Consider the following 22,254-nt stretch of genomic DNA (forward strand, 5'->3'; position numbering starts at 1 on the left):
AACCTGAAGTCTGGGTTCAGATGTAATGACCATGCTCCAGATTTGGATGCAGCAGGAGCATTCAGGCAGCATGCACTGCTTCATCCACAACAACCCAAGGTTTAAACATGCAAACCAGGTCAATATGTCAGGCAACAAAGCAATGTACCATTTTAATTTGGAATATATTAACTTCAAATCCAAGTTATTCAGTCCAAATGATATTACAGACATATTCTATGGCTATGAACAAATGCTATCTTAAAAGTGCACCTAATAACCATACAGAAACCTAAAAGACTATTAATCTTTTCTGAAAGAAACTCAAGGGTGATGGCCAATGTAATGTAAAAAGAAGACCCCTAGTGCATCCCTCAGTTATGGGGTAGTCCCCACGTCACAACTGAAATGATAGACTGCATCTCAGTGAATCAAATGCTGGCTCATCTGTCAGTATTGTCCCTCTTCTCCTCAACCCCTATACTTCAGGCAGACACTCTGCTTTTTCTTTGCTTTGCTTTGCTTTTTAAATCATCTGGCCTTTTTGATCTTGGAGGCTATGCGATATGTTAATCTGAACGCTAAAAACGTACTGGGTTAGGTCAAACTTAAGATGTCCTACTTGCAACCACTTGCAAGTAGGACATCTTGCAGAGCTGGTGGCACTAGTTTTTCAGTATTATTCTATAGAAATGGGATCTGCAACTATAATCCAGACAGGGTGGAGGTATTTTTCATGAGTGGTGTGTCTGACTTGGAAGAAGTTGTTTATCCTGTTTTGGATGGAGTTGCACTCCCCCAAAAGGTTTAGGTGTGCAACTAAGCGATACTTTTAGATCCAGCCTTATCTTTGAAGGCCCAAGTGGCTTCAATGGGACAAAGCATTTTTCATCATGGTGTGCCCACTGCAGTTCCTCCTGAACAGAGAGCCTGGCCACAGTTATCCAAACTCTGGCAATATCTTGTTTGAACTATTACAATGCATTGGGTGCGGGTCTCCCCTTGAAGACTATCTGGAAACATCAGCTAGTACAAAATACAGTAAGCCCAATACTAATTGGGACCAGTCATAGGGAACAGATCTCACCAGACTTAAAACAATTGAATAGACTCCCAGACTGTTTCCAAGCACAATTCAGGGTGCTGGATCTTACCTTTTAAATCCCTCAGAGTATAATCCTATGCATGTTAAGACAGAAAAAAGTCCTACAACTTACAGTGTTGTAAGGCTTTTTTCTGTCTAAACGTGCATAGGATTGCACCCTAAATGGCCTGGGACCACCTTCTGTTTCATGAACCTGCCTGCGTATAAAAGTCTTCCTTCTTGATAGCCCTTCTATGAATTCCCCCGCTTTCACAAGTAAGTTGGATGGCACCAGTTTCAAGGCTTCTCTTGAAATGCATATAGCGGCTTCGGAGAGGCAATTTTTGTCAGGACTGTGGCAAGGGTGGAGTGGGGGAGACGGAGAGTTAAACTCCCACTCTTACCTTCCATGGTACCGAGGACGTGCAAGCTTCCCTTGGCTGCTACTTTTATTCATGTAATTAATGTCGCATCTAGTTGCCCTTTAGAGTTGCCTGACTTGTTATCATGTCTTTGGACCTGCAATATCTGTCTCTCCTGATGTAGTGTATACTCTGTCATCTGTAGTTGTATTATGTAAAAAGTCAGTCGTATGCAAAGCATTAAAAATATGTTTAGAACATTCCTTCAGACCTCTAAAGGAGACTTGGGAAATTGATGCTGGTGTATCAATACATGCAAATCATGGGGGGAAAAACTTTTAATAACAGTCATTGCCTTCTTTAGACAATAGTGGGCTCTGACTTGTTAAAAAAAAAAACAACCTAGCTGACATTTTTGACAAAAAAATCTAACCAAGAACAGTAAATATTGGCTCTCTCTCTAGGCAGCCAGAGAGAAAATTGTTTTCATGAAATGTGGCAGAGTAGTCCAGTTTCAGAAAATCTGGAATTCCTTCTTGGAATGCCTTACTGTATGATGCGTTCTCCTCCATTTGATTTTCCTTTCCACCATTGTAACTTGATTATTCTTGAATAAATATATTTGAAATAGGTGGAAGCTTGAGTAATGCTTATGCATATTGTTGTAACTGCTAGCAGATTTTTTTTGTATGTGTATATATGAGGAAAAGCAATTAAACATCTTAAGAAATAAAAGCATCAAATGGCCATTCATATATTTTTCCATGCCTGGGCCCCTCATAATTTTTTAAAAGTTTCCTTTAAGTGCAAAGCTGCTCAGGGAGGGAGGCAAGGGGGGCTTCTTGGTGACATTAGGACAGGGTGGCTGGGGGAAGCGGACAAATGTGACTGTGCATGGCTGGCTTCTGCTTCAAACTTGCTGAACCTTGGAGAGGAAAGGTTTGTTTGAACTATACACAGTGATGGTGCTTTCACAGGCCTTTCATTTCCTACCGTCATTAACAATGCCATCCTACGCAAGTGTACTTGGAAATAAGTCCCATTTAGTTGAATGGGATTTATTCCCAGGTAAGTGTGTATAGGATTCCATTGTAAACTGATTTGTTGCTGAAGCAGGTTTTAATCTGGTAGTGCTGTTATTTCTTTCTTATTGATGTGCTTTTAATTGTGTTTTTATTGGATGAGTTTTAATGTTTTAATTATAACTTTGCTATTTTATCTATATTTTATTGTTAGTTGCTTTGAGCACTATTTTTAGTGGAAAAGTGGGATATACATTTGATAGATAGATAGATAGATAGATAGATAGATAGATAGATAGATAGATAGATGCACAACCCTAAGCTCCGCTATTTGAAGGTGAAAGCAGCAATTCAGAATTATTTGTCTTTCTCTAGAGAAACCTCTAGAGGAAAATTTATGAGCTTTGACTCAAACCTCCCTGTGCACAAAACTGCTTCCATTTTCACCACAGTACCCTTCCAAAGCAAACAGCTTTTTCCTGTAAGGTGTGAGGCTGTACAGTTCTGGAGCTGTGTGAATCCCAGTGCAGCCGCCAGAGCAATACCACTTCCTCTCCTCTTTCCTTCCTCTCTGCTTCCTAAGGCTGTATTTTGTTAGATTTTTTTTCAAAAAGGATGCACCTCTATCAAGGACACACGCAGGTGGCTGAAATAAAAACGATGCAGGGCTGGGAGCCATCAGAAGCATCAGTGTGGTGAGTGCTGACCAGTGACTGTTTGCTTGCCAAGGTCAGTGTTGTGTTTGGGGTATTTGAGGTATGATGACTGAAACACTCAGCTCTCTCTGAAATGTTACTTCTCTTCCCTGTGATAATAGGAAAACTGTTGCATGGTTTGCATACAGTGAAAGTTAAAATGAAAATAAGGCTATGGCCCGGATAGCGTGTGCTCTACGCTTTAGGTCGTGCCCTGACTTAAGGTGTGTAGCTATGGTGGTATCGCCACCATTTCCTCCTTTCTTTTGGCTTTGTTTTTAAAAAGATAGAGGGTGACCAGAGTCAAGAGCTCCTGTATATTTTAAGAGTTGTGTAGAAAAGGGAATTTGAGCAGGCTCATGCCTGCATGACAAGTGATGCCTCCCCAAATTCCCTCTTCTGTTCAGCTATTAAAGGTACAGGGGTCACCCTAAAGAGAAAAGGAAGATGATGGTCATCCGTGTTTAAAAAATTAAAAGTGGGTCCCATGTTGCAGTCTCTAGTTGAAGGTTTGTCCTGGGTTTGAAAAAGTGTGAAGATGATTGCTTTGCACAATGTTTTAACCCAAGCCTTTTATGAAATTGTGCCCTGCTTCTCCTTCCATTCAGTGACCCCAGTGTGGTCAAAATCTACAACACACCACCGTGAAAAACCTTGCCCTTGGCCTGTTATCCATAAAACATGTGAAACTATTGGAGGCCTCTATCGGTGATTCAGTCCTACACGCACATATGCCTCCCCGGCAAGCTCACCGCCCAAAGCATGAAGTTTAGTATGATGAGAATGACCCTTTGGCTCGCATGCTCCCCTCTCCTCTCTTCCAGCACAGCTGTGAAGAGGAGCTGGGAAGCTGTCTGAACCCTAAACTGTGGTTTATCTTAACTAAGGTAGTGGAAACAAGACAGCTTCAGAAGCCATGGTTTGAAATTGTTTTGTTTCCTCTAACCACAGTTAAGATTAACCACTGTTTTTCAGGTTCAGATAACATGGTAAGCTGTGGTTAATTGAAAATGGAATCAAAAGCTTCCAAACGCCTCCTGTCAGCCATGCTAGAGTGAGGGAGCACATGAGCCTAAGGCTAGCCTCGGCTCATTCTTGTCAAACTAGACTATGGTTTAATGTGATGTCCGAAACAGGACTTCATATTTTGGGGGTCAGTGAGGAATTCAGTGGCTGGGGATAAGATTCACAGTAATATTTTTTTATACACTTGGATATATTCAAGTTTAAATTGCAAAAAAAAGCAGTGTGTATTAAAGCATTTTTTGTGATTACTTTATATACTTCATAATATAAGGCAGGGACTTCTGAGTAATACTCCTCACCTCATGGTCCTCCCTAAATGGCACTCATCAGAATAAGTATACAGCAGAATAAAAAGATAAGGCCAAAACGTGAAGAGCAGAGAATCTGCAAAGGGACCTGGATTGTTGTTCCAGTTTATCAGATGCCAAATGTTGGCCCTCTGATCTAGTTACCACAGTTGAAAAGATCAAAGAGTCCGTGTGGCAAGTGTTCCCTGAGAATGTCAGCTGGGTACACAGTAACAGCAAGAAACTAATGTGGGGAATGGTACTGTAGCCTTTGTAAATTCTTACCAGTAACTTCCCAGAAGTTCCTAACACTGTTTGAATCTTAAGGGGTTTTCAGACGATCATCGGAGTAAAAGAAGCCATGGTGGCTTCTCCCCCTTCCTTCTAACGTGGTGCACATGCGAATGCAATTGGCATAATTTGAGGACATAATTGTCATGTAATTGACGTAATCAATGACATAATTGTCATGTCGTCCGAAGCCGGGGGTGGCTTTGTACCCCCCCCCCCCACAACTCCTACTGCACGTCGTGGGTTGTAGGGTAGGTATAAAGCCATGCCGTGCACCGAGTTCGGTCAACTCAGCAACCTGCGCTGTAGCACAGGTAATTATGCCAATTACAGTTGCGCACGCAGCATGCACAGGGATGTGGGGAGAAGCCACGATGGCTTCTTTTACCGCTGTGATCATCTGAACCTGGGCTTAGAATGTGTGCTCTCTCAGACAGCCATTCCCTGTTGAAACAGAAATAATAGCTGCAGACAAAGGCAGCAAATATGCTTGCCAGCCAAGGACTCCCCCTGCTCTGAAATAATAGTTTCAAGATGAGTTATTTTTCAATTATTTTGTGTCTCGATAGAGATAATTTTCCTCATGCAGCTGCTGAATGGTGATCTGGATTTTTAACAAATTTATTTATTTATTTAATTTCTATACCACCCAATAGCTGAAGCTCTCTGGGTGGTTCACAAAAATTAAAACCAAAGAGCTCACAATAAAACAATACAAAATATATAAAACATTAAAACCACAGTAAACAATACAGCCAGAATAAAACCAGAATAAAACCTAGCAGTAGTGCAGGGATTTAAAATACAGATTTAAAACAGCAGAGCTAAAAGTCTAAAAAGCTAAAATGCCTGGAAAAATAGAAAGGTCTTCACCTGGCACTAGAAAGGATACAATTTAGGTGCCAGGCGAACCTCACTAGGGAGCTCATTCCACAGCCAGGGTGCCACAGCAGAAAACCCCCCCTCCTAGTAGCCACCCGTCTCACTTCCTTTGGCAGGGGCTCATGGAGAAGGGCCTCTGAAGATGATCTTAAGGTCCGGGCAGGCAACTTATTCTCATTAGAGTCACCATGTACTGATTCAAACTGGGTTGACAAACCCAAGCCCAACAGGGTTGTATGAATCAGCTCTAACTTTAAAAGTAGAAAAGGAACACTGCATTTGGGTCTGGAGCAGAGGTAGATGATATAAGGCCCATGGGTCGTATGTGACCCATGAAGGCATTCTCCCTGAAATGTCCATCCCTCAGGTACGTTGTCACATGTGCACTGTGTATGTCCCAGAGGAAAACCCTGGTGGCCCAGATATGGCCAATGGGCCTCCTGTTCTTTCCCTTTGATCAAGAGCAAACTAATATGCTAACCTATACATTTTAATTCTGAATATTTAACTTTAATAAAGCTTTAAAAAAAAACCATTTGATTTGACGAGCATAAGGAATGTATTAGTCTTTCCTCTCTGTTCAGTCAGGGAAATCCATCCCACATATGGCTACCATACAAAAAAGCCAACTTTCCAACATCTGTCCCATTTGAACAGAGAGAATGAACGCCAAGAAGTTGGATTTGGGCTGTGTATACTGGAGACTTCAGCCCTCCTTTGCTCTGTATCCAAAGAACTGTCAGCCAAATTGTTTGACTGTCTGGAAGCATTTATTTTCAGTGCAGGCTCAGTCTAAACTAATGAGACCTTTAAACGTGTCTCACGTAGCTCATTACAAGACACTTACTTTCTTTAAAGTTTTTGTTCTCCTGTTATAGTAGAAACTATAGCTATTATCCATTTCTGTTATAAACAAGTAAAAATCATAATTTCTGATGGAAGAGATGTATGAATATGCAATTGATATAGGAGTCCATCTAGTGGAGATGTTATGTCTTTTCTCCCCCCCCCCCTTTCATCCTACCATGGGAGTAATTACATTGCCTTTGCACAATGGAGGCACTGAAGTAGTATAGTTGATTATTCCCTTGTAATTGTACTAGCTCCTAGATCATGCTCTTCACACTTTGAGCTCAATAATCTAAATTACTTCACTCATTTAGGTCTGTCTTATTAGTGTTGCATTAAGCATTCCATCTCTGGCTTCTCTCTCTCCTTTCCCCTCCCACTGCTGAGGATTTCAAGGTTCAGCTTGCATAACAGGTAACAGCAGGCATTTCCTTCTCCTGTGTCGGGATATCCTGGCGCCCTTCAGTCTCTCTCTGACTGTGTTTAAAACAGACTGTAGCACAGGAAAAAAAAAACCCTAATCTAAAATTAGCAGCCTTGATAGAAGAAAGGCACACGGCCGTCCTCTGTACTGTTTGTCAATGAAACAACAAATCTAAACAGGGCCAGAATGCATTTCCTCCCTATGAAAAACAGGGGAGTGTAGTTTGGACAACAAGAGGACAGGGAAGAGAGCTTCTGGTTACTTTTAAAGAAAAGTGGGGGGAATGATTGAAATGCTTCCAAGCACGTTAATGTTATTGGGAATGGTCGGTGGTTTGCACAGCGTGGCATGCCATCTTTTGAATGTATCCTGAATCTGAAGATCTTGTAAAGAGAAGGTGGAATTGGGTTTGGATCTGCCCAGTTCAAGTGGATGAGGGCTTGCTCTTCCATGACCCTCCATGCAGTCTGCCTTATGGTGACTCCTGCCCCTTGCCTTTCTCTGCCGCTGCCATTTTTTCTGTGCCTCACTGCATTAAGTATACTGTTCCATTTAATTTATTAACGGGGCCCACTATTAGATCACATTATTATATTGATACCGTCATCATCAAAGGCTGCCAGTCATTTCCAGTGCCAATTCAATTTTGACCTTTTAAAGCCCTAAAGAATTTGGGGCCTTGATATCCTCCTCTCCTACAAACTCACTTACACACATAGATCTTTATCAGAAACCCTGCTCTGTATGGCATCATCAGTTGAGATATAGTGAATGGCCATTCAAAGACCTTCCACTGTGGGACAGGACCTTCCCAGTGGTGATGCTCATTTTCTGGAATTTTTAGCCCAAGAATTTCTAGTTAGTTCCTTGCCTGCCTGTCTTCAGACACCGATTCAAGATGCTGTTGTTCCAGCATGCTTTTTGCATGCATCCAGTTTGGTCCTTTTATTGGGGGAGGGGGGGATTGGTTTCTGGTTTGCAGCTTCTCTTTTTGAATTTTGCTGATTGTTGTCTGTCTTGTAATTATACCTTATTGATGTCTTATTTCTAATTTTATACTGTCTTTAAGTAGAATTGCCCATTACATGCAGTAACTGTCAATTCTATGATGTGAAACCACTTAGTGTAGTCACATGTTTTGTTCAGTAAATGAACAATGTTTCAGTCCATTTCATGAAAAGGGGATCACATTTCTCCACTTAATGCAACTCCTAGAAAATACATGCTCTGAACAGTAGAAATGATTGTTTCTTATGACAAATAAGAAAATATTTTCAATCTATTTTCACTCTGGTGGTTGTTTGTTTCAAAATCTGGGCATTTTCATGAAATGAAAGAATGGGGTTACCCACTTTGGACAAACATGTCACCCACTTGCTGCAGTTTATAAGAGTTGCATTAAGTGGGCAGACTTGGTCTCCTTGAAATGGACTGGAATTTTGAAACCAAACAAAGTCTCCTTACACTAAGTGGTTTTATGTAATGAAATTGACACATTTTGCATGTAACATACAGTTAAGGCTACAACAGATATATGTTAGCGGCCTTGATGAACCACATGAAATTAAAAGTGGGTTAAAATATGTTATTAAATAATTTTAGTGGAATAATGGGAGTGACTGTAAGGTACAAGCTCTGTTGTACAAGGGAGGGGGCAATGACTGAGGTGACTTTGACTTCCCTAACCTGTTTTATAAACAGTTCAGTATTTGGATCCAAGACTCTGTGCGATTTAAAATTTAAAATTATTTCTAGCCCCAGTTTGACCCTCAGGGCAACTTGGAACAGTTGATTATAATTCTTTTAAAACTGAAACAAATAGGAGCAGATCCATAAGCCTTCCCCAACTTGATGCCCTCCAGACGTTTTGGAATGCAATTCCCAGAATTCCTTACTATTGGCCATGCTGGCTGGGGCTGATGGGAGTTGTAGTCCAAAACATCTGGAAGGCACCAGGTTGGGAAAGGCTGCAATAACTAATCACCAATAAACCACAGAACTAATATCAAATGCCACCAAAAGCTTGTACAAATAAAATAATTTATAATTGACATCTAAATTCCTGCCAATATGCCTTGGAAGAGTATTTCACAATCTGGTTTCCACCAAAGAAAATACCCTTTACATAGATTATACCTTTATTCAGGTCTACCCTGTATGTGCAGCTCTGATGACTTACATGTTTTCCATCAACTTTCTCGGTTTTATTTTTTTATTTATTACATTTCTATACCACCCAATAGCTTTTCTGGGCAGTTCACAAAAAAAAAGCTTTACACCTATTCATCTCCTTGACTACTCAAGACCCTGATCTTTTTTTTAAGTTCAAACCAAATTTTATCATAAAAGTATACTTATGCCTCCTTACAAATATGTCCTATGTCTTAGAACTGTGTTGCATTAGCAGTTACATCCGGGTGTTCCTTTTCCACCAGTAAAATGTTACATGCCATATGAGACTGGCTATTAATTACCAGTGCCAGACATGTAAAGCATGCAGTTCTTGTTTTTATCCGGTGAACCTGGACAATTTTTACAACTTAAGGAAGGGATTGCTTGTTTTGAACAGTTTACAATTTGACACCAGTGACTTTGGCACAAAGCCTAATGGCTGCATTATACAGTTGGAAGGGACCTCATCATCTGGTCAGATACACACATATGAATACACATGAGAATCCTGTAGAACCAAACAATACATCCAGATAGATGTGCATCTAAATCTTTTCTTAAAACCCTCCAAAAAGACTCTGCATCTAACCAGGACAACTTGCTTCATTGCCCATCCATTTTGAGAATAATTCTTAAAATAATTGGTTTTGTGGGGGAGGGAAACACACTAGCTATCCTTTCCACATTTTTCTTGTACTCTCTCACACATAACCTCTGTTAGTTATGAATATAGTAACAGCAATAGGCAATTAAGTAATGGGGCTGGACAGGTAACGGACAGTGCTAATCAAAACAAACAATCCAGGGAGTGAGAAAACAAACCAACATTCGTTCAATCATCTGCCAGACAAACTCTGGGTAGGACAACAAATAATTTATTAACCAAAGGTTAAATAAACCATGGGTTAGTGTATGTGCGAACCAAGTCTATAGTCTTCAAAATGTCTATGCAAAGATCAAATATATACAAGGAAAGCATAGCACCACACAACAGCTGTAACTGGTGATAAACACAATGTTCCTAGCTTTGTTATGCTAATTTAACACCTATAGTAGGAAAGAAAAACCTTGGCTTTAATTGACTCCTAAATGACTAGGACTTCCTCCTCCCCACACCCACCCCTGAGTTTGATACCACTGGGAAGGAAATCACTATACTAACTACAGCTGGGGTAGTTTTTCTGCCTTCTCAGAGGCATGTTCAGTGAATCTGGGGCTTTGGATTCAAGGCCTCCCCTGATCCAACCCACTACCCTCCCTCAGAATGCCCACTTTCCTCCCCACCCCCCCAATACCGCTGGCAAAACACCACCAGCAGTAAATCTGCACTGGCAAAGCTTTCTACCAACGTGCTGGGGGCTTCTTTGGAAGTGCTGCCCCACTGATGGAGCAGCACTTCTGCAACACCCTTCAGCTTGGCAGAGGCCAGCTGATGCACGGTAGGATTGCAGCCTAAATCTATTTAATCTCTACCCCTGGATTATCTCCCCCACACACTTTTGTGCTTCTTGATCAGTGTTGCTACATGTCTACTTTGTCGTAACATAGTGCGGCAGTGCAGAGGCAAAGAAATACCCATGCTATATTTCAAGCTGGTTAGCATCAACCAAATTGATTGTACAGCCACCAATGCCAATAAAAAGAAAAACATACAAAAGAAAATAAACACAAGTTCACAAAATGGCTCAGGCACTAGGGTGGTAGTTGTGTTTCTCTTGTTACAAATGATGTCGTAAGTGCCCGTGGCTCTTGCTCAGCTACATTCCATATAGAACTTAAAATACGTGCTGGGCGGAAGTATTTGGTTCAGACTTTTTTTTAGCATTTCATGGGGAGGGCACCGATTATTTGATTACTTTCCTAGGTGGAATGGAATTTCAGAATCTTCAAGTGCTGGGCATACCTTTAAATACAAGGTTGACACGGTTCTTTTTTATGCGGGGGGAAACCAGCTTGACCATTGCTTCACATGGCAGCTAGGCTGCCTTCAGCAATTTTAGGACAGAATGCCCCATGGGAACAACACCACATCATGACTTAAACTTGTTCTCAGGGGCATTGTTGGAAGAATAGATGGCTGTCTGACAGCCCAGCTGCTGCTTGAAGCAGCACTGAAGTGTTTGTTTGTTTTTCCTGTAAAAGAAAACACACTCACACCTGACCACTTTATCTTTAAAGGTAAGCCCTCTTCCCACCTTTGTGGGAGGAACAAATAGTCCAGACCTTTCTTGAAATAGCAGTGGACACAGTCGTGGGAAGGGTTTGTGTGAGTTTGTGTCATAGTACCTGTGACCCAAGTGGGCAAAGTGTATAAAGAGTGTGAAACTCTGAATATGTTATGGTTCTGTTTCACTTGAAATTTTTGTCAAAGAGCACTGTGCCTTTCTAGATGGAAGCACTTTTTAACTTGCAAAAGAATGTACTTACTGGCAAGCTGGAACACGGCAGCTATGGCTTCTTCCCACCACTGGGTATCCTGGGGAATAATGGGCAATTCTACTAATCCCAGCATGAAGAGGAGCTGGCCGGCTGTCAGAGCAACTGTGGCAATCATGTTACAGGCTCGCATCATGTCAAACTGCACTGTGAAGAACAAAAGGCGAAAGGGCATTATTAAGTTAGCACGATTGTGAGGGGGCAAAGAAGCAGACACAATTACCAGGCCTTGCAGAAAAATCCTGTGTGCTTCCCGATTTCTTAACACATAAGATAAACTGTTACACCAAAGGTTATGACAATGAGATTGATTTCCATATGAGGAAAAAAGTGTGTATTTTGTAACAAATGTATAGCAATGGACACATATCTTTTAGTCTTATTGTTTGTGGATGCACAGATCAGGGAGGAGCTTCCTTAATAGATCGGTTACATTGTGGTGACTTTTCTCTGCAGTTTGTCAACTGTTACACATATTAAAGGCACCTCTTAAGAAGCATAATTAAAAATGAATATCTCCAGGCTGCAATCAAGAAGTGTTCAGATACAGAGGAGCTTGGCAGTGGGCTCTTCTGGGTGGTGTCAAGGGCTCCTTGGAGGGCTCTCTCAGTCTAATCCAGTAGCCAAGTCCAGACACAGACAAAGGGATTCTTTTCAAAGCTTTATTCTTCTTTTACAACTTAACAACTCTACAGGTAGCAACTAGATCTGAGCAGCAGCATCCCTATGCCCTAAGTTGGAACAGTTGGTCCCCGTTTGAAAGGCAATTACTGGCAGACCCCTGTATTTAAGGACTAGGGAGAATCCCTCCCCTTTTCCCTTGGATCCCCGGGGCGCAGCTGATTGAGTGCACGCCAACCGGGCACCACGCTCCTCTCGGTGCCCTCCATCTCACGCCACTCTCTGCATCGCGCATCCACTAAGTCTGCTATCTCTGCTCGGTCACTCCCTGGACTGCTAACTAAACTAGGAATGTGGGTGGGAGGAATCTCTGTCAGCTGTTGGTCCTGAGAAAGAGGAGCGCGCTCCTCTCCCAGGAGCGACTGCTCTTCCTCAGCATCAGAACTACTCTGGGATTCTATGGGCTCAGTGTCCACCCTGACAGGTCGTTAAAGACCTCTTTATTTAATTAATTGAAAAGAAACAGCATATTTTCTGTTCTTACCCCTTTGTAGACCTGGGTTACATCTTCCTTGTCATCATGCATGGACAGCCTGAACCATGGGTTTGCATTCTTGGACAGGAAGGTCTGTGGACCTGCCTGTGGCATAGATTCAGGGCTGCACTCCCGTCTGCCTCTCCCATGCTACATAGCTGCCTGCTGCCTGTCTTGGTAAACAAATGGCAAAGTCACCCCAAGACATGAGATTGCATATGTGTGATGTGATTAGAGGGTTGGATTAGGACTGGAGAGGTCCAGGTTCAAATCCCTACTCGGCCATGAAGCTGATTGTGTGAATTTGGGCCATTTACTATCTCTCAGCCTCCCAGGGTTGTGGTGAGTATAAAAGTTAAGGTGAGAGCCACACATGCCACCCTGATGTCCTGGGAGGAAGGTCAGAATTAAAATGATGGGTAGACAGACAGCAGACAGACTTGGCATGTGGCACATTTGCCAAAAAGGCCACCATGCTTGACCTTTATGGACATCAGCGCTGTACATGTAGATCTTTTTAAGAATGGTTGTTGCTGTTATTATCTATGCTTGTTATATATACTTGGCCTCAGTATTTACTTTGTGTAATTTTGCACATAGTTTGTGCAATTTTGCAAACTCATTTGCAAACATCTACATCCACAATGGATATTTAATCAAAATCAGTCTACACTAGATTGTGTTTGCTGAAACGTTCTGTGTTTTTTCCTTATTTTCCCTTCAAATTGGTTGATTTCCTGGTTTGATTCTTTTTTCCTTCCTCTCCCTCTCCCTCTCCAGGATTCATAAGCACCAGTCTACAAATGCACCATCCTATCATGCTGCTGCTCTCAAGTAGAAATGTCTTGCTATACCAATGGGCGCAATTGCGGGGGAAACGTTCTAGTACCAAAGGTGGAGCCTTATTTTGTAGAATGCTCCACAGTGCTGATGCTGGCCAACTACTAGAACTAGAGCTTAAAAGCATCCTAAGCATCCAACTGATCCAGTGTGTTGATGAGGATTCATTGATCACTAGCAATTCATGATTCCTTCTACCATGAACTATGGCTCCTGGAGAGGAGGCATCATTCAGATGTAGACTACATGCTTTGAATGCAGAAGGTCGCAGGTTCAGTCCTTGGCATCTCCAGTTAAACAAGGATCAGATAGCAAATGATGGGAAATGTATCTGACTGAGACCCTGGAGAACCACCATGAGATGGAGTAGATGATTGTTGTTGTTGTTGTTGTTGTTGTTCAGTCGTTCAGTCGTGTCCGACTCTTCGTGACCCCATGGACCATAGCACGCCAGGCCTTCCTGTCCTGCGCTCTCTCCCGGAGCGTGCTCAAGTTCATATTCATTGCATCCGTGATGCTATCTAGCCATCTCATTCTCTGCCGTCCCCTTCTCCTTTTGCCTTCAGTCTTTCCCAGCATCAGGGTCTTTTCCAGAGAGTTTTCTCTTCGCATTAGGTGGCCAAAATATTTCAGCTTCAGTATCTGTCTTTCCAATGAGCACTCAGGGTTGATTTCCTTTAGGATTGACCTCCTTGCAGTCCAGGGGACTCATAAGAGTCTTCTCCAGCACCACAGTTCGAAAGCATCAATTCTTCGGCGCTCAGCCTTCCTTATAGTCCAGCTGTCACAGCCATACATTACTACTGGGAAAACCATAGCTTTGATTAGACGGACCTTTGTCGGCAAGGTGATGTCTCTGCTTCTTACTATGCTGTCTAGGTTGGCCATAGCTTTCCTCCCAAGGAGCAAGCGTCTTTTAATTTCATGGCTACAGTCACCGTCTGCGGTCATCTTGGAGCCCAAGAAACTAAAATCTGTCACTGCTTCCATTTCTTCCCCTTCTATATGCCAGGAAGTGTAATGGGGCCAGATGCCATGATCTTCGTTTTTTTAATGTTGAGTTTCAAACCAGCTTTTGCACTCTCCTCTTTCACCCTCAACAAGAGGCTCTTGAGATCCTCTTCGCTTTCTGCCATTAGGGTGGTATTGTCTGCATATCGGAGGTTGTTGATAATTCTCCCGGCAATCTTAATTCTGACCTGTGATTCATCCAACCCGGTGTTTCTCATGATGTACTCTGCATATAAGTTAAATAAACAGGGCGACAATATGCAGCCTTGTCGTACTCCTTTCCCAATTTTGAACCACTCGGTTGTTCCATGTCTGGTTCTTACTGTTGCTTCTTGACCCTCGTACAGGTTTCTCAGGAGACAGGTAAGGTGGTCTGGTACTCCCATCACTTTCAGAATTTGCCACAGTTTGTTGTGATCCACACAATCAAAGGCTTTAGCATAGTCAATGAAGCAGAAATAGACATTTTTCTGGAATTCTCTTGCTTTCTCCATGATGCAGCGAATGTTGGCGATTTGATCTCTAGTTCCTCTGCCTCTTCGAAACCCAGCTTGTACTTCCAGTAGTTCTCGGTTTGCATACTGCTGAAACCTAGCTTGTAGGATTTTGAGCATCACCTTGCTGGCATGTGAAATGAGCGCAATTGTGCAGTAGTTTGAATACCCTTTGGCGTTGCCCTTCTTTGGAATTGGAATGTAAACTGACCTTTTCCAGTCTTGCGGCCATTGCTGAGTGTTCCAAATTTGTTGGCATATTGAGTGCAGCACTTTAACAGCATCATCTTTTAGGATTTTAAATAGCTCAGCTGGAATACTGTCATCTCAGCTAGCTTTGTTGTTACTAATGCTTCCTAAGGCCCACTTGACTTCACTCTCGAGGATGTCTGGCTCAAGTTCAGTGGCCGCACTCTCATGGCTATCAGGGACATTCAGATCTTTCCTGTATAGTTCTTCTGTGTATTCTTTCCACCTCTTGTTAATCTCATCTGCTTCTGTTAGGTCCCTGCCTTCTTTGTTCTTGATCATGCCCGTCTTTGCACAAAACGTTCCCTTGAGATCTCCAATTTTCTTGAAGAGATCTCTAGTCTTTCCCATTCTGTTGGAGTAGATGATACACTGGGCTAGATAGACACATACTTGGAGTAAGGCAGCTTCCTGTGTTCACAACAGGAGCGTGAGAGATCTTTTCTGTGTTTGAAGAAACTATAATGCTGTGGGAGAGTCCCTGTCTGGCATCCCTCCAGCAACCACCATGCTGTCACCAGAATCAGTGTCATCTGCTCTGTAGACAGGGATGGGACCAGCATGGGCTTCAGTTTCAATGGGAATTTATAACATCCTTCCCCAACCTGGGTCCCTCCAGATGTGCTGGACTGTAGCTCCCATTATCCCCACCTAGCTGTGCTGGATGCAGTTGGTGGAGGTTGTAATCCAACACATCTGGAGGGACCCAGGTTGGGGAAAGCTGATTTGCAAGTAGATTTCTTTTTGTTGTTTTTTTGTTTTTTCATAGGCAAAATTGCATTTGCTTTAGTGGCAGGGTGTAGAGGCTCAGGCCCAGGGGCTAAATCCAGCCCTCTGGCAGTCCCAAGAAGGCCATGCTTCTTTCCCCAGGCCCTTTCCCTCAACCACCAATCACTGGGTAGTTTCCCAGCTTTTGTGCAGACCTTTCCTCCATTCTAAAAGGTTGAAATGCCTCTCCTAAGATTCAGTTACTAGCAGTAAGAGCTTTAAGTTAAAATATGCTGGCATTTTTGGTTTTGGACCCCTCCCCTTTTGCCTTCAGCCCCACCCACCATTGGAATACAGCCCCCGAGAGCTTCTCTGGAATGGAATTCAGCTCTTGGGCTGAAAGAGGTTCTGCACCCCTGATTCAGTGACTGAGAAGCTGGTGTAGCTCTATATCTGTATCTTGGATACAAGGAACCAGAAATCCCTGCTAGACAGGACTTCTAAAGGTGTTTGGGGGCCAAGCCTTTCTAAACCTTTCTACAGTGTTTGTAATAGCTTTTTCCCTTGGGAATGCTATTCTAGAAACATTTGCCTCTATCAATTCTTGACATTAAAGAAGTTGAAGTTAGTAAATGGACACCCACACTTCAGAAACCTCGGCCAATGTAAAACCACCAAGATTGTGATGAGTTCCTGAATTTTATCAAGACTTTTTATCTCCTGTGTTTGAAAGATACATTGTTTGAAAGATACATTAATTGTTATCATACCTAGTACGTGTCTGTTGAAAACGTGGAAATATTTCCTTCCCATCTACATTTGTGGGTTATGTAATATTCTTGAATTGAGGACTGGGTGTTTTGCCCAATTATTTCCTTTTGGCTTTGCTGCAACCTTTATAATATACATGAACCCACAAATAGCTTCCTTGTAACCACTGCAAACCCTGTCTTCTTTTTTTTTCCTGGGGGCGTTTATAAGCTCTACACAATTGTGGTTGGAACGTCTGGTAATCATTAGCTTCTCAATCTATTGTTCAGTGTTGTCTTGCTGACAAAAGTATTTGAGGGAGCCTACCTTCTTGTTTGGGAATTTTTTAATCTTTATCTCCTGTTTTATAAAACGTAATTGTTGATGGGTTTCCCATATGCAATGATGTGTTGTTGATGCGAATCCCTGTTTCCCCCTTGTTTCAAACATTTTTGAAAGCCTTTCTTTTAAGACCCATATGAGATCCCCTAACTTCCTCATCCAGGTTTCCATGCAACTGGCTCTGGTATTGTGGACATAAGACAGCTTTTCATAAGGTTGGTAGACAGTAATATCGTGGAGCTGTCATTGCTCTTGGATTACACATCTGTTCTAGAGATGTTCTCTAGAGATGTTCTAGAATTCTAGTCAGGGAACTGTTGGTCATTCCTATCCCCTCAAAGAGGAGTCTTTGGGTGTCTGCACATGCTTGAACAATGGGGTAAACACCTCCCTGCTCAGTTGTCTTATAACCACCATGTTAGCAGCAGGAGCTGGGACATTCTCGGTTGCAACTGCTTTAGCTGTTTTTTCTCCTTCCTTTCTTGTTTAGGAAGATTTTTTTGTGTTGGTGTAGTAGTGGATGCTGCTCCTCATTTTCTTCAGTTATTTTTTTCTCCTTGTCTCACTCAAATGCCTGTGGTGTAGTAAGCCTCCTTTAAAAGGTGCTGTGCTGGTGGGGGTAAATTCCTGACCATTTATGGACACGATTGCTGCCTCATTTGCTTGGGGAAAGGTCATAAAGATTGGGTATATGACACTTTGGGACCAGGATACTTGAAGGACCACTTCCTACATGAACCAGTTTTCCCACTTTATTCATCATCGGAGGCCTTGCTCCACATCCTGTTGTCTTTGGAAGCCTGATTGGTTAGGATGCAGGGCGGGGTCTTCTCTGTAGAACCCAGGTTGTGGGATTTCCTCCCCTGAGGGGCCTTTTTAGCCTCTTCATTATTACAGTTTAAATGGGCTGTTAAGATATTTTTGCTCTGCTGCACCTTTCACAAGTTCCTCCTGTTATTATATACCTCTCATTTATTCTGAGGAGTTCTGTATCTTATGTTACGTTACATTATATTTTACTATTGAATGTCTATTGTATATTGGTTTAATTTGTGTTGCAAATCATATTGACGGTCTTTGAACCAAAAGATGGGATAAAAATATTTTAAATAAATAACGTTGACACTATTTCTATAATACTTCAAGCCGTAGCAGAAGCCAACTTCCAAATAGCTTGACCAGCACTTCTGCAATAAATGCAAGGTATGTTTATCTACTGGATTCTTCTCATAATCCATGTACACAATGCCCAGAGCAGTTTTGTAAGTGCTTTCAAAGGTTCTTTTTGTTAAATATGTGAAAGGAGAAGCATATCCACACATGTACCTCTTTAAAAACACACACACAGAAAGCACTGCCAGACTATATTTCCCTCTCAGCAGTTTCCTGTGGGTCAATTCTTTGTGAGAGAAATTGACTAGACCTTGCTTATGATCCAGTCTAGTCAATTTCACCACCCCATTGATTTCATTACAAGACTTGGGGAAGAAGCTGCAATAGAATCAGGATAGGAAGCAGTTGTTGCAGGGAGCTCAGAGCCCTTCTGTTTCTGGCTCTTAACCCCTGGCAATTACATTTCCATAACTGTCGATTTGTGCATTTGCATGCTAGACAGAGGTGAGTGCAACTGTCATCTTAAGGTGGGGAGTCACCCCCATTGCTGGGCAGAAACAACCAGAACTCAAAGAAATGAGTTACCGGACACTTCCAGTCATTTTTGCTTCCAACCATTGGTACACATCAGCTTTTTAAGCCATCATTCTGGACCAGCCCATGATTTCCAACAAACATTGCTCATTCTCAGCAACTATCACAGTGCCATTCTGGGTTCTTCTAGCCCTGCCTTTTATGACGCCTCATTCACAGACATTTGCGGAGAATTCAGATATCATCATCTTCTACTTGTAACCCCCCTCTGTTTTCCCACCAATTCTTCCATGTTCTTCCTTAACACAGAAAATCCATTAAGGAAAAAGCCCTGGACCAGCCACACAGTGCCTTCTGGTTGCTAGCTCTAGGAGCCCTCAGTCTGCAAACACCCACAGAAGCCAAGGCAAGCGGATAACAGATACTTTACTTTCTAGAAGACACAGCTGTGCTTTGAGGAGTCACACCCATGCCTTAAGAAGCACGAGAATGCAATATCAGAAGGATAATACATGTGTTTATTTTTAAAAGGAGACACTTGTAAGGCAAGCTTCCAGGCATTGTTCCAGGGCTTGGCCATCTTCTCTCTGAAATCCACATGTGTATTTCACTTCCAACATTTTGTCCCTAACATTGCTCAAGGCATGGTCTTCAAAGACTAGTTTAAGAAAACTAAATTGAAGGCAACCTGAAGAGTAGTGGCATGGATGAAGACGTCATTTCACATAACTTTTACTGGTCTTCTGTGGGGCCAGGCCAGGGCTCCACCTTCAAATCTGATATCATACAATCCCCTCTGTGGCCTAGCTCTGCCCACAGCTTGCTGTGACACCACAGGTCTCTCAGTGAGGCCTTTACTGAAGGTACCATCTAATTGCTTGATAATAGGGTACAGGCCCAAGCTAATACAGACAGTACAGGGAATCAAGCTGGGGTAATTATTTTGTTTCCTGCTGAACTACCACTACAGGAGACAACATAAAATGGGTAATGAGTCTTCTGTTTGCCTTTCTGCCACAGACTGCCTCTGCTTTGAGTAAATTCCTAATTTTGGTCCCTTTATGTAATGCTAGCGATGTGAGAGCAACTGTAGTGTGGGACTTTCCTGTGTCACTGGGGTAATGTTGGAGAATGCTCCAATGTTGGGAGGATGCAGCCAGCTTTGCCCTCTCCAGAAGCTAGAGCAACACTGGCATGAGGGAGCATTGCCTCCTGGCCCATAACTTTTCGTGTTGCCCATGCTGCCAGCACAATGCGGTGTTGCCTGCTTCCTGCTTCCTTGAGTGGTGAGAAAGGCCATGAGCAGCCTGATCCAGGATTTGGTTTCCTTTGGATGAGAGAGGATGGGGCTGTCATTGGCTACTGGAACTGACGGCTATGTGCCACCTCCAGTATCAGAGGCAGTATGCCTTCATATACCAGTTGCTGGGGCACATGAGTGGGAGGGAGCTCCTGCACTCATGTCCTACTTGTGGGCTTCCTGTGGTTATCTGGTTGGCCACTGTGCAAGCAGAATGCTGGACTTGGCTGGACCCTAGGCCTGATCCAGCTTGGCTCTTCTTATGTTCTTATGAGATGTCTTTGTAATGTCTGCTTTATTTACCAATATAGAATCAGACCATAAGTGGAGGCAAGCAGCAGGTGTTCTACAAGGCAGCATGTCTGCTGCCCCAGATCAAATCCCCAGAGAGAAGCCTTGCAACTCCAAGTCTTCAGCTAGCTCACAGCTTTCTTTTTGCCTCTTGTCTGTTCAGGCTTCCAACAGTTGTTCCATCACGTGCATACACACACCTGCCCCTCCTCTTAGTTGGGGGAAAGTCACCTACTTTAAACTCTAATGGCCATCACATTCAGACACACAGCACTATCTCCCAACAGTGACCTCCCCCAACACACCTTTGAGGAAACAGCAAGCAGCCACTCAGCCAGAAACATTAACACTAGGAGGGGGTGGGGCTTGGATCAGAACTATTTGTTACAGAAAACCTGTGGATGTCACAAAAAACAGCAATCTTGCATCTCCCCTTCATCTTTCTCTCAAAGACGTTTAGCAGTATTGAGGCACATCACGGGGTGCTACAGTGCTGCATGTTTTCCTTCCACTGCACCTGAAAACCAATGAAATGGAGCAGGGGTGGGGAGAAGCGCAGTCAGGGGACATCATGTCATGCTTTTTTGTGTTCCTAGAAACTACCAGCAGATGAGGAGATGCAGAATGCTTGTTGTGTGCGGCAGCCATGCATCTCCCATCTCCCATCACATCTAGTTCCATTCTGACCTGTGTCTTGTACAGCAAACTTGCTCTTATCTAATGATGCTCAGGCAGTCCAATCCTGTGCATATTTACTTTATCCCAATTAGTTTAATGGGGTTTACTTCCAAGAAAGTGCGGATAGGATTGCTGCCTTAGTTTATTTAGGACACCCGTCACAAAACAGAATCAATTAGGAATGGTTGGCACCCAAGTTCCAAAACCAGTTCAGGTTCTCATTTCCTCCTTAATTACACAAAGTAGACCAAACCAGGTTCACTTAATTTGATTTTGATGCTTATGAACACAGGCTTTACTTGGTTTTATTAAATAACATCCCCAGGGACATTAGTGCTGTGTAAATGCAGGATAGTCTAATTAGACAATATTATGTGGGGTTTGGGAGTAATCAAATAAAAAATGATCTCATTTGGAAATCTAATAACCTACATCTGCATCTCTTTTTCTCCATCTTTCAGTTGCTGGAATTACATTAAAATTGAGCTGTGTAGTATTTACAATCAGGTTGCTTTTGGATAGAGAGAATTGGGATTTTGCTATATCCCATTGCCATTTTCGGATAGAATGTGTTCATTGAGCAAAATGTTTTTCTGACACCAATATAGTATGGTTCTTAATAGGTTGGCTGATTGCAATGCCTCTGTCCCTTGACTTTCCCCTGCAGTTAAGCTTCACTAATGTGAATTCGACAGGCTGGATTTTAATGCCTTTTTATACCAGTGAGTAGCTGCTCCTGGCAATCAACCATGTATCCAATATTTTTAAAGCAGAAATTGAATGATTGCTGAGTTAAGCATCACGAGAGTTTCATACTAATGAAGATTTCAGCTGACTTGAAATGTTTGGCTGAAGCTATACTTGGCAAGGAGCTTTGCACTCTCAAAGGAAGGCAGTGGTTTTTAGCTCTTTTTATGGAAAAGATCCAAAATTACTCCATACAGAACAAGCTCTGGGTCCTTAGATGAGAAAAGTATGTGTTGTGTGCATGCATGGGTGTGTGTGAATTTTTTGCAAATGGTATGTACAAGAGGTTTGCTTGACACCATTATTACTAGAAGCAAAGCGCAGAGATTTGGAGGGGCTTAATTAGGTGACAGACTTCCTTGTTTCAATACCGAAGGACTATGATTACTTATGCTGCAATCCTACATCCACTGACCTGGGGGTAAGTCCCATTGAACTCAATGGGGCTTACGTCTGAGTGGGCATGTAGAGGATTGCACTGATAATCTCTCTCTTGCTTTAGATCTGCAGCTGGTACAGCTTACATGGCAGG

General features: G+C 42.6%; 2 protein-coding genes across 2 annotated transcripts in view; one reads left to right on the plus strand and one right to left on the minus strand.

The window, feature by feature from the left end:
- IFT140 (intraflagellar transport 140) overlaps nt 1-22,254 on the plus strand; it is a 148,756-nt gene that overhangs the window by 88,405 nt on the left and 38,097 nt on the right. The window lies entirely within an intron of this gene.
- The window catches only part of TMEM204 (transmembrane protein 204), a 53,300-nt gene that overhangs the window by 17,305 nt on the left and 13,741 nt on the right, over nt 1-22,254 (minus strand). Inside the window, exon 2 of the mRNA XM_084818725.1 lies at nt 11,501-11,656. Within this exon, the coding sequence (XP_084674851.1) occupies nt 11,501-11,656 (156 nt within the window). The remainder of the gene's footprint in view (nt 1-11,500; nt 11,657-22,254) is intronic.

This window comes from Heloderma suspectum, chromosome 12 (assembly GCF_057233095.1).
Source record: "Heloderma suspectum isolate Gila_16-S chromosome 12, 16-S_ref, whole genome shotgun sequence".
NCBI lineage: Eukaryota > Metazoa > Chordata > Lepidosauria > Squamata > Helodermatidae > Heloderma > Heloderma suspectum.